Source organism: Manis pentadactyla, chromosome 16, assembly GCF_030020395.1.
Source record: "Manis pentadactyla isolate mManPen7 chromosome 16, mManPen7.hap1, whole genome shotgun sequence".
NCBI lineage: Eukaryota > Metazoa > Chordata > Mammalia > Pholidota > Manidae > Manis > Manis pentadactyla.
This window is the reverse complement of record NC_080034.1, coordinates 78,242,487-78,255,447: the sequence shown is the minus strand read 5'-3', so window position 1 is coordinate 78,255,447 and position 12,961 is coordinate 78,242,487. Positions and strand designations below refer to the sequence as shown.

The window sequence follows — 12,961 nt, the reverse complement described above, 5'->3', positions numbered from 1 at the left end:
CTCTACAGGGTATTTTAAATGTACTGTTCTAGGGGGATGTGCTCCTAAGGCTAAATACATGTCACCAGAGAAAATGAAATTACAGCAAAGAAAGCAGACCAACCAAATAACAACTACAGGTAAAAAATAAAATTAGCTATTCACAAAAGCAGTCAAGGGAAACACAAAAGACTACAGAATAAAACACCTAACATATAACGAGTGGAGGAGGAAGAATAAGAAGGGAGAGAAATAATCACCAGGCTGCGTTTATAATAGCATAATAAGTGAGTTAAAGTTAGACAGTGAGATAGTAAAGAAGCTACTCTTGAACTTTGGTAACCATGAATCCAAAGCCTGCAATGGCAATAAGTACATTTCTGTCGATAATCACTCTAAATGTAAATGGACTGAATGCACCAATCAAAAGACACAGAGCAATAGAATGGATAAATGAGCAATACGCATCTCTATGCTGCTTACAAGAGACTCACCTCAAACCAAAGACATACACAGAATAAAAGTGAAGGGTTGGAAAAAGATATTCCATACAAAAAATAGGGAGAAAAAAGCAGGTGTTGCAATACTTGTATCAGACAAAAAAGACTTCAAATCAAAGAAAGTAAAAGAGATAAATAAAGAAGGACATTACATAGTGATAAAGGGGTCAGTCCAACAACAGGATGTAACCATTATAAATATATTTGCACCCAACACAGAAGCACGAACATATGTGAAACAAATACTAACAGAATTAAAGGAGGAAATAGAATGCAATGCATTCATTTTAGGAGACTTCTACACACCACACACTCCAAAGGACAGATCCACTGGACAGAAAATAAGTAAGGACACAGAGGCACTGAACAACACACTAGAACAGATGGACCTAACAGACATTACAGAACTCTACACCCAAAAGCAGCAGGATACACATTCTTCTCAAGTGCACATGAAACATTTCCCAGAATAGACCACATACTAGGCCACAAAAAGAGTCTCAGTAAATTCATAAAGATTGAAATTCTACCATCCGACTCCTCAGATCACAAATGTTTAAAATTAGAAATAGATTGTACAGAGAAAACAAAAAGGCTCACAAACACACGGAAGCTTAACAACATGCTCCTAAATAATCAGTGGATTGACGACCAAATTAAAACAGAGATCAAGCAATATATGGAGAAAAATGGAAACAACAGCACAATGCCCCAACTTCTGTGGGATGCAGCGATGGGAATTCTAAGAGGAAAGTATATAGCAATCCAGGCCTATTTAAAGAAGGAAGAACAGCACCAAATGAATAGTCCAAAGTCACAATTATTGAAACTGGACAAAAAAAGAACCAGTGAGGCCCAAAGTCAGCGGAAGGAGGGACATAATAAAGATCAGAGAAGAAATAAATAAAATTGGGAGGAATAAAACAATAGAAAAGATCAATGAAAGCAAGAGCTGGTTCTTTGAGAAAATAAACAAAATAGGTAAACCCCTAGCCAGACTTATTAAGAAAAAAAGCAATTCTACACATATAAACAGAATCAGAAACGAGAAAGGAAAATTCACAATGGACCCTTCCGAAATACAAAGAATTATTAGAGAATACTATGAAAAATTATATGCTAATGAACTGCATAACATAGCAGAAATGGACAGCTTCCTAGGAAAATACAACCTTCCAAGACTGACCAAGGGAGAAACAGAAAATCTAAACAGAACAATTTCCAGCAATGAAATTGAATCGGTAATCAAAAAAACTGCCCAAGAACAAAACCAACATACTAGATGGATTCACCGTTGAATTTTATCATACATTTAGAGAAGACATAATACCCATTCTCTTTAAAATTTTCCAAGAGTAGAAGAAGAGAGAACTTCCAAACTCATTCTATGAAGGTAGCATCACTCTAATACCAAAACAAGGCAAAGACCCCACAAAAATACAAAGGTACAGACCAATATCCTGGATGAACATAGATGCAAAAACACTCAATAAAATATTAGAAACCGAATTCAAAAATACATCAAGAGGATCATATACCCTGATCAAGTGGAATTCATCTCAGGGATGCAAGGATAGTATAACATTCGAAAATCCATCAACATCATCTACCACATAAGCAAAAAGAAGGACAAAAACCACATGATCATCTCCATAGATGCTGAAAAAGCATTTGACAAAATTCAACATCCATTCATGATAAAAACTCTCAACAAAATGGGTATAGAGGGCAAATACCTCAACATAATAAAGGCCATCTATGATAAACCCACAGCCAACATCATATTTAACAGCGAGAAGCTGAAAGATTTTTCTCCTAAGTTCAGGAACAAGGCAGGGATGCCCACTCTCCAGACTTCTATTCAACATAGTCCTGGAGGTCCTCGCCATGGTAATCAGACAAAACAAAGAAATAAACGGCATCCGTATTGGTAAGGAAGAAGTCAAACTGTCACTATTTGCGCATGACATGTTATTGTACATAAAAAACCCTAAAGACTCCACTCCAAAAGTAGTAGAAGTAATAGCTGGATTCAGCAAAATAGCAAGATACAAACTTAATACACAGAAATCTGTGGCATTCCTCTACACTAACGATGAACTAGCAGAGAGAGAAACCAGGAAAACGATTCCAGTCACAATTGCATCAAAAAGAATAAAATGCCCAGGAATAACCCTAACCATGGAAGTGAAAGACCTAAACCTTGAAAACCACAAGACACTCTTAGAGAAATTAATAAATGGAAATTCGTCCCATGCTTCTGGGTAGGAAGAATTAATATTGTCAAAATGGCCATCCTGCCCAAAGCAATATACAGATTCAAAGCAATCCCTATGAAAGTACCAGCAAGTCTTCAACAAACTGGAACAAATAGTTGTAAAATTCATACGGAACCACAAATGACCCTTTATAGCCAAAGCAATCCTGAGAAGGAAGAATAAAGCGGGGTGTAGGGGGAAGGAATACACTCCCTGACTTCAAGCTCTACTACAAAGCCACAGTATTCAACACAATTTGGTACTGGCACAAGAACAGAGCCACAGACCAGTGGAAGAGAATAGAGACTCCAAATTTTAAACTGAACACATATGGTTAATTAATATACAATGAGTAGCCATGGCTATACAATGGGGAAATGACAGCCTCTTCAACAGTTGGTGTTGGCAAAACTGGACAGCTACATGTTAGACAATGATACTGGATCTTTGTGTAACCCCATACCCAAAAGTAAACTCAAAATGGATTAAAGACCTGAATGAAAGTCATGAAACCATAAAACTCTTAGAAAAAAACATAGGCAAAAATCTCTTGGACATGAACATGAGCAACATCTTCATGAACATATTTCTGCGGGGAAGGGAAATGAGCAAAAATGAACAAGTGGGACTATGTCAAGCTGAAAAGCTTCTGGACAGCAAAGGACACCATCAATAGAACAAAAAGGTATCCTACAGTATGGGAGAATATATTCATAAATGACAGATCCGATAAAGGATTGCCATCCAAAATATATAAAGAGCTCACGCACCTCAACAAACCAAAAGCAAATAATCCAATTTTAAAATGGGCAGAGGATCTGAAGAGACACTTCTCCAAAGAAGAAATTCAGAGGCCAACAGGCACATGAGAACATGCTCCACATCGCTTATCATCAGAGAAATGTAAATTAAAACCAAAATGAGGTATCACCTCACGCCAGTTAGCATGGTCAAGGTAGAAAAGAATAGGAACAACAAATGCTGGGAAGGATGCAGAGAAAGGGGAACCCTCATACACTGCTGGTGGGAATGTAAATTAGTTCAACCATTGTGGAAAGCAGTATGGAGGTTCCTCAAAAAACTCAAAACAGAAATACCATTTGATCCAGGAATTCCACTCCTAGGAATTTACCCTAAGAATGTAGCATCCCAGTTTGAAAAAGACAGATGCACCCCTATGTTTATCGCAGCACTATTTACAATAGCCAAGAAATGGTAGCATCCTAAGTGTCCATCAGTAGATAATTGGATAAAGAAGATGTTGCACATATACAGAATAGAATATTTTTCAGCCATAAGAAGAAAGCAAATCCTACCATTTGCAACAACATGGATGGAGGTAGAGGGTATTATGCTCAGTGAAATAAGCCAGGCGGGAAAAGACAAGTACCAAATGATTTCACTCATCTGTGGAGTATAAGAACAAATCAAAAACTGAAGGAACAAAACAGCAGCAGACTCACATTACCCAAGAATGGGCTAACAGTTATCAAATGTAAAGGGACTGGGGCAGGCAGTGGGAAGGGAGGGACTAGGGGGAAATGGGAGCATTACGATTAGCACACATAATGTATCGGGGGGGGGGGGGCACGGGGAAGGCAGTAGAACACAGAGAAGACTAGTGATTCTATAGCATCTTATTACCCTGATGGACAGTGACTGTAATGATGTATGTGGTGGGGATTTGATAATGGGGGAATCTAGTAACCATAATGTTGCTCATATAATTGTACATTAATGATACCGAAATTTAAAAAAATTATGTAGTCATTCCTGTTACTACTGGGCTATAGTTGACTTCCATGTATTGGGAATAACTCAAGTCAGGAATATTCATGAGATAGATGACAAAGGAAAGTTTCCCAACACCGGCTGGGAGAGCCTCATCCAACCATCCTTCTTACATTTCTCTTTCCTGTCTATTGCTTGTTGCTTTCTCTTGTCTCCGAAGAGTATTAGGAAAAGGAACTGTGATTCACAGCATATGGTGTAATCAAATATAGGTATCTTTTTTTGCTTACACTTTTAGAAGTTATTTATGAACAGCTTTTAGAGCATGTCACCTCTAAAATTAAGTAGTGAAAATGATTCAGGTAAAGATGAGTTCTGTGAATACCTGTGATTTAAGATATTTGGGTGGAAGGTCTTGAAATGGGCTGTGACTTTCCTGTATGTCTCTTCCATCTTGCCCATTATAGGCTCTCCCATCTGGTGTTGGGAAACCTTCCTTTGTCATCTATCTCATGAATATTCCTGACTTGAGTTATTCCCAATACTGGTGACCAATGATTATACAAAGGAGAGTTTTGTAGAAAATACACTGCTTCTGCTTAGAGTTTGTAGAGTGGAGAGGCATAAAGCATGCCATAGGCATTTGCAGTCATTCACCTTCTGTGCAGGGATTAGAAGTTCGAGCCCTGTGTTGAATCTGGGCAAATTCTATAACAATTTGGGGCTCAGTGCCCTTGAGTTAGGATTGCTAAGGTTTTGCTCAAATCTAGTATTCTTAGGCTAACGCATGCACGTCATTTGTTAAATGTCAGTTGAGTGACAAGGAAGTTCTTTGCAAGATGAAAAGGTGTAATTCTCCCATCAGACCATGAGACGTTTTGGGGCCTCTTTTCTTTCTTAAGGCCTACGACGCCTGCCTGGACCTCCTCATTGCAGTGGCACAGTAGACATTTAGGGTTGTGGACAGGAGACTCTTGATCCAGGTCTGAACTCAGAGTTCAGACTATTTGCAGCCTGTTTCTGTTCCCAAGGTCCCTGCGGGGTACAGGGGCCAGTGGCGTATGGGGCCGCACGGCCTATCTCTGTGTTCTTAGCTTAGTACTGGACTCAAGATCCATACACGGTTATGCCAGGAGTGAGGCAGGCAGAGCTGAGAATAGTTGGGCACAACTTCTGAGATGAGTAGCCTGTTCGTTGCCTGTGCGTTCTGGGAATGTTACCTGCTGATGTGGAGAGATGGAAAGCAGGAGGGCAAATGTGGGTTGTGGCTGGAATCTGAAAAGTGCAAGCAACTTGGCTTCTCATTAAGCCTCTGTAGATACAGTGGGGCCACGACCGCTCGTAGGCTGCCTGTATTCTCACATTGCAGAGACCTGTCTCGCATGCTCAGCTGAAGTGATCTCTAGGCCCTTTGAGCTCCTCACCGACTGTTCATCTTGAGATTTCCCAGGTGATCAGTTCAGTGTAGACCTTCACACGGTGGCTCTCGGAGTCAAACTGATTCTCCAGGGCCAGGAAGGTTTTCCACTCCGCATATTCTTACATGGCAGGGGCCACACCTCGTGGCCTGTCAAGGCTCCAGTATCATTAGAGCCTGTGGGTGACCCCAGAGCCCGCCAGTCCCACTTCCTGGTGCCGCGCTGACGCTGCTCTTTCTGTCCTGCAGGTGCTCACGTCATGCCGAGCCTTCCTCGTGACAGCCAGAGTCCCCACCAAGGTGAGTGCTGATGAGTTTCCTCTTCCGGCAAACACCCACCCCAGCCAATACACACTCACTCCTCAGTTCCATGGCCTTGTGGCTGAGGCTCATGTCCGGAGCTCTTTCAGCACCCCTGTTTTCATTCCTTCTCCCTAGAAAGTGCCTGAACATTGTGGTGATGGGTAGTTTTTACTCCTTTGTGCCCTCTCTTTGTGTAAAGGCATCCCAGGAAAAGTGCTGAAGCATTTTGTGCTCCACATCCCTGAGGCTTGTGGATTCCAGTCATTTTTCTCTCTCAGCTGGGGCATGGTTATACTTTCTTTAAGTCTGCTTCTTATTTCCTTTGGTTCAGTGGTGGCAGATTTTTCTAAGGCTTTGACATGTGGGAAATAACCTTCATAACTGAGGAGTGCATTACCAGTAAAGTAGCCTCCTCAGCCATTCTCCACGTACTCTGGGGTTGTCTATAAAGAACAGCATGGTTCTTTAAAAGATCTATTTGACATTTTCCATAAGATGTCCTTCATTACATGGTGCAAATTAAAATTTGAACCGATAGCTCATGAATTAGGCATAATAATTGCTTCTTTTATTTATGGAAACAAAAAGGTGTTCAGCAATTTTGTAGGATATGGACTAAATAGTAACAAGGGATTGGGATTTTTTTTTCTAAAAAGAAGAGTGATAGCTACATTTATCAGTAAATAAGATTTACTCCTTAAAACAAACTTAAGAGAGCCCTGGTATTAAGCCTCATCTTACAGATAAGAAAACTGAGCCACAGGGAGATGTAGTAACTTGCTCAAGTTATAATGTTTCCAACTTACAATGTTAGGTGACAGATGGGTGATTCTCAGACTATAAAGCCCCTGATTAACTACATGGTTATTACTAGAATTTAGTTAGTTATCTACTAAGTATATTTAATTCTCATAGTAGTTTTGTAGGTGGGCTATTAGAAAATAGCTCAGAGAATGCAAAGTTGGCTTGTCTAAGGATTCCCAAGTAATGAGTGAAAGGAAGACGAATTAGACTCACTGTGTCCTATTCTTTCCTAGTTTCTTCTGAGCTGAACTGTCTAACCTGACCACATACACAGGACAATGGCTAAGGTTTGGAAGGTGCTCTTGGCTATACTGTACTATGCTGTTTTGGCTGCAGTGTTATTTGCTCATTTTCTTAGTCCTGTCTTCTTAATACTCACAAAGCCAATGTTTTGTGAATACCTACAATGTGCTAGAGACAGTGCTATCATGACAGACCTTTCAGGAGTTGCAGTCTAATAATGATTTGCATGATTTTTGCTAAGCTTTGTGAAGATACCCACCCAGTGTTTGCTAGTCAAAGGTGTAGGGTACCTACTGCCTTTTTCTTTCTGATCATACAAATTCTAAGTTTTACAAAATTTCACTGTGGAGTGAGAGCATTGGTCCCACCCTCTTTTGATAATATAAAATGAGTCTGTATGTTCATAATGTGTTATAAATGAAATCAATTATTGTGTAAATGGTGTTGGATAAGTTACAAATTTTCACCATAATCCCACTGGGGAAAAATTAATTGAAGAAGGAAATTTTATGGGCTTGAGAAAATAGTCAAGCAGCCTGTTAAGTAGAGGGCTCCTCAATAACATGTTTACCTTTATGTAAGATGTTGTGATGCGGCAGAAGGTGTGTCACCTCCTGGGAGATCGCCTGCCTCTCTTCTGGCTGATACTATCCTGCCTCCTTGCTTTGCCCCTAAGTGAAGGCTTGGCTGCGTCCTGTGATGTATAAATGTTTCACATCGGCCTGCCTAGGGTACTTTGAGTATTGGTTCCGATTTCTGATATTGTCAGCATCACAAAGAAAGAAAGATTTTCCTCCCAATTATCTTCATGCAGGTTTTCCCCCTAGAGAAGTCTGGTTTCCATGTGCCGCAGCACACGTTGGCTGAGGAGCAAAACCAGTATCACTGACATTAATTTTCTAGGGAAATAACTATATTCAGGACAGTAGTATACAACAGGCACTGATTATAACATAGGTTTCTTCTCTTCTTTGGGGGCTGATTAATTGAACATTTTCTTCTTTTGTCTTTTTATTGTTAAATGTACCACATGTGCAGTCAAATGTACAAAATAGAAATGCAACATCTCAGTGATTAATCACGAAGCAAATACCTCTGCAGTCACACTCTGGTGAAGCAGGACTTTGCTATCACCCCTGAAGGCTTTGGGGGTTGGGGCGGGTGATTATCAGGTCAGGGAGGGGTCTGCAGAGAAGCTGGCTTCAGGGATCATGCCACATCAACCCGGCACATAAAGGGATCTTCTGTTGGTCAAGGGATGAGCAGTAGGAAGTAGCCCAGTGGATTTGCAGAGCTGTGTGTGGGCCCAGGGTTGTTGTGGAGTAGGTTGCAGTGGGAGGGAAATGGGTAAAAGCTGGGCAGCTGAGGTGTGAATTGTTGCCTGTGGAATAGTGGGAGTTACTGCAGGACAGTCACATAATCACATTTGGATTGGCCTGTGGGATGGGACTGTCTTGCTGGGAGTTGGGAAGGGTGAGTGAGAGAGCAGCAGAAAAGCTATGGATAGTATGGGCTGATTCCTTCCTCTTATCTAACTAACCACTAATATTGTGGTTCTGTCTTAAAATGTCCTCAGGGCATGTGCCTCTGGCTCCTCAGCTAGCCTACTGCCCAGTGGCAGTCTGCATTGTTTTTGGGTGGCTGGAGTCAAGGAAGGGACAGTTGGGGACTGAGAGCAAGCACCTCGGAGAAACAGCTGTGGATGAGATGAGAGAGAATGATCTGAACCTTGCTGTGATGCTGTCAGTATGTCTCAGACTTTCCCCTCCTGTCCATTGTCCATTAGTAATAAACACAACTGCAGCAAAGCACAGACACAGCCCTTCCTCCCTGATCTTTCTCTGATACTGTGGGATCTACTTCTAGTTTCTGCATTGTCCTGGTTCTTTTTAATGCCTCTATGCCTTTGCAAGTTATTTTCTCCAGCCCAGATTTCCTTTTCACCCATTCTTTGCTTAACAAATTTGAAGTCATTCTTCAGGGCCTAGTTAAAATGTCTTGATGTTTTCTGGCTTCCTGGCACTTGCTTATCCCAGTGACAGCCCTCTGGTGTAGTAGAAGCATCTTAGGTGACCTGCAACTAACTTTACTCAGCCACATTGACTGTGGCTGCCCATGTCATCCCTGAGGATGCTGATGACAGCTGCATTTTCCTAGGTGCTAGGCTGAGAGAGACCATACCTGTCCACACCTGTACCCCCCAGTTGAATGAGGTGCCCACCCAGGGTCAGTGGTTTGTTCCCAAAACCTATTTATAGAAATTACAATAATAAATTTACTTAATTAAAAATATTTCACATAGCAATGAAATAGGCTGCAAAAGGAGACAATGTCTATGAAATATTGAATGTTGATAAAAGTGAATTGATTAAAAAATTTCAATCTTGTTAGGGATCAGATAAATACCAAAGGGTGGGGAGCCGGGAGGTGGGCAGGGTTATTCTAGTGAACTTACACTCTCACATTGCTTTGCAAGTGACCTAAAGTTCTCACTGAATTTTGAAGAGACTTGAATTGGAATCTGGGAGCCCTGTATTTATGTATGGGTGTAGCCCACAGGGGAAGCACCATTGCAGGGCCAGCCAATGGGCTTACTAACTCGAAGAAGAAATTTGGCACTCTGTCAAAGGCTAACAAATGGAAATATGTTTATAAGTTCTACTTTGAAATAAATGAACATAGATATGTGTACTTCTTAGAAAATCCCTGCTTTAAATGACTTCAAAACCCAACAAAGTATAGATCTTGATAATGATAAGAAGAAGACTTCTACTCTAATTGAGTGTTTAAAATGTGTCTTCAATTCCACATTTAATTATTGGAGAAAAAAATAAATGTCTCATTCCTTTCTCTGTTTCCAATCCTGGCATGTAGTTGGTTTTCCATAAATGCCTGTTTGTTGACTAAGTGAATAATGAAAGAATTAATTACCTTTCTATCATACTTCAAGATACAGTTGACCCTTCAACAATGCAGGGACGAGGGGTGCCAACCCACCATCCTGAACAGATGAAAATTTGTATGTAACTTTTGATTCCCCCAAAACTGAGCTACTAGTAGCCTATTGTTGATCGTATGCAGTAAATGATTAAATATACTCATCTACATCTGTTTTATGCATTTATGACACACCTTTGTCTTAATTTTGGGGTACTTCTAGGCTATACAGTTCATCTGTTCATTTTTTCAAATGGTTGCAAATCATTTTTCCAATATGTTTATTGAAAAAAATCTGTGTATGAGTGGATGCTCATCCCTTCTCTATTTCCAGTACATATGATCACTTTTTATCTGTTTTTCAATATATTTATTTAAAAAAAAATCTGTGTATGAGTGGAGATGTGCAATTCAAATCCAAATCCATGTTGATCAAGGGTCACCTGTACCTAATAGGAGATTTCAGGGTTTCTCTGTTCTAAGATTCTGCCAAGTGTATAATGGGACAATAGAGCACTAGTGGGGGGAACTAAGGGTCTTGGGGTTTTGTTTCTAAGTGGGTTCCTTCGCATTACATTCCTAGTTTTAAGGTGAGAGGGTAAAATAAACTGATCCGACTCAGCCCTCCAGGGCCTCTAGTTCCATGCCCTGTGACTCCTGGTTGTAGCTGGTGAAAGACTGCAGAACTGGTCGAAAGATGAATGGCTATTATCCAGAAAAAATAGGCCGAGAGTGCACAACTGGAGATACTCTGTAGAAAAAGAACTGCTGATAAAGTAGAAGAGAGGAAGGGGCGCGCACTGTTAAAACAGAAAGGAAATAAGTTATCATTTATTTACATGCAGAGGGAGCAGACTTTTGTTTAGCTATGTGTGTTTCATTCAGACATGGTTTAACATTCCTAAGTATTGTATTTTTCTAAGTCCATTCAAAATATGAATTTTTATGAAAGATTGTAGAAGGAAGGATGACTCCAGTCAGTGGTCAGAGTGTAACCCAAAGAGGTAAGGGGTTAGAGAGGAAAACCAACATTGTCTTTATCCTGATGTGACTTTCTGAAGCAAAATCTTGAAATAAGAGAAGAAAGTATATTTAGGTGGCTCACTTCATGCATTTATTTCTCAATAAATACTGAAGTAGGTATAAAAACTCCAGTAGGTTTATCCCTGGATGAAATTTTAAAAGGCTTGTAGCTTTCTTTCAACCCTTTGGTAAAGTGAATAACAGTTTTTTGAAATATAGTCAGTCAAGGTCATTTCCTATTGAGTGAATGGAGATATTAAACCAGCCTACCTTCTGAAGATACCTAATACCTTGTCTCCTCTTGAGCTGTCTCTAGTGTAGCATCTTTACACTGAATTAGAGGTTTTAAATCCTCATTACAGGTCTATTTCCCCCTCCTTTCTCAATTGCAGCTTGAATTGACCTTCAGCTACTTGGAGATTCATGGTGTCACCTGCAGCAAGCCAGCCCAGGTGAGTGTGAACAACAGACGCCTGGCATAACTGCAAGTCATAACTTCTGTTGAATTTCTGAAATTGGGAAACATTTTCTGTTTTGGTTCTCTATTGAAAGTTTCTTAAGATAACATAGGAAAACAAGATTAGGAAAAATAGAAGTTTCCAAATGAGAGAGTGAACAGGGGCTGTGTGGGAAGAGGTTGGGAATTTGTTCTGATAAGGAAAACACATTCTCCGTTAACTCAGCTTGAAAATAACTAATTAGCTCTTATGTTAGCTGGTGATGTAAATGTGAAAGAGTACTGTTCCTTAGAGATTTTGTACAAGTTTTAGCATGAAAATTTCAGAGTTATTACTGTACTGCATAAGGTCTTTCTGGGAATATAGTGTTGGTATTAGTAAAATGTAGGTTTTAAAAACGGCTTTATTGACCTATAGGTAACATGCAGTAAGCTAAAGCATACAACCTGATAACTTGACATGTGTACCCATGAAACCATTACTACAGTCAAGACACTGAGCATATGTATCTCCCCAAAGTTTCTTCATATGCTTTTTAGCAAACCTGTCTGCACCTCTTCCTTATCAGTAATGATTTACAGGCATCTACTCTTTGCCACCATAGATGAGTGTGCATTTCCTAAAATTTTATGAATGGAAACATGGTGTGTGTACTCTTTATTATCTGTTTTCTTTCAATCAGTATAATTATTTTGAGATTGATTTATTTTTTTCCACATCTCAACAGTTTTTATTGTTGAGTGGTATTCCATTGTATGTTTGTATCACAATTTATTTATCCATTCACATGGTGATGGACGTTTGGTTTTTTTCCCCCAGTTTTGGGCCATGACAAGCAACACTGCTATGAACATTTATGTATAAATCTTTGATTGAACCTGGGCTTTCATTTCCTATGGTTACATATTTAGGAGTGGAATGGCTGACTTGTATGGTAAAAATATGTGTTAACTTTTTAAGAAGGGCTTAACTCTTTTCCAAAGTGAATGTTCCATTTTGCAGTCTCACCAGCAGTGCAGGGATTTCTGGTTCCTCACATCCTCTGCTAAACTGGTATGGTCAGTGTTTTTAATTTTATCCATTCCAGTTAAGTATGTAGTGCTTGTCATTGTAGTTTTAATTTGCACTTCCTTAATGGCTAAAGATGTTGATAATCTTTTTATCTGTTCATTTGCCATCATATATCTTCCTTGTTCAAATGCCAGTTCAAATTTTTTGCCATCTTAAAAATTAAGTTGTTTTCTTACTGTTTTAAGAGTTCTTTATATATCCTGCATACAGATCCTTTGTCAGATATATGATTTACAC

General features: G+C 39.7%; 1 protein-coding gene across 9 annotated transcripts in view; it reads left to right on the top strand.

The window, feature by feature from the left end:
• Positions 1-12,961, top strand: part of CARMIL1 (capping protein regulator and myosin 1 linker 1) — a 356,120-nt gene that overhangs the window by 159,345 nt on the left and 183,814 nt on the right. For 7 of the 9 annotated variants that reach the window (XM_057493802.1, XM_057493798.1, XM_057493797.1 and 4 more), the window contains exons 3-4: positions 6,135-6,185; positions 11,588-11,647. The exons of the other annotated variants lie outside the window; for them this stretch is intronic. In XM_057493802.1, coding sequence (XP_057349785.1) covers positions 6,135-6,185; positions 11,588-11,647 — 111 coding nt within the window. The remainder of the gene's footprint in view (positions 1-6,134; positions 6,186-11,587; positions 11,648-12,961) is intronic. 9 annotated transcript variants of the gene reach the window in all.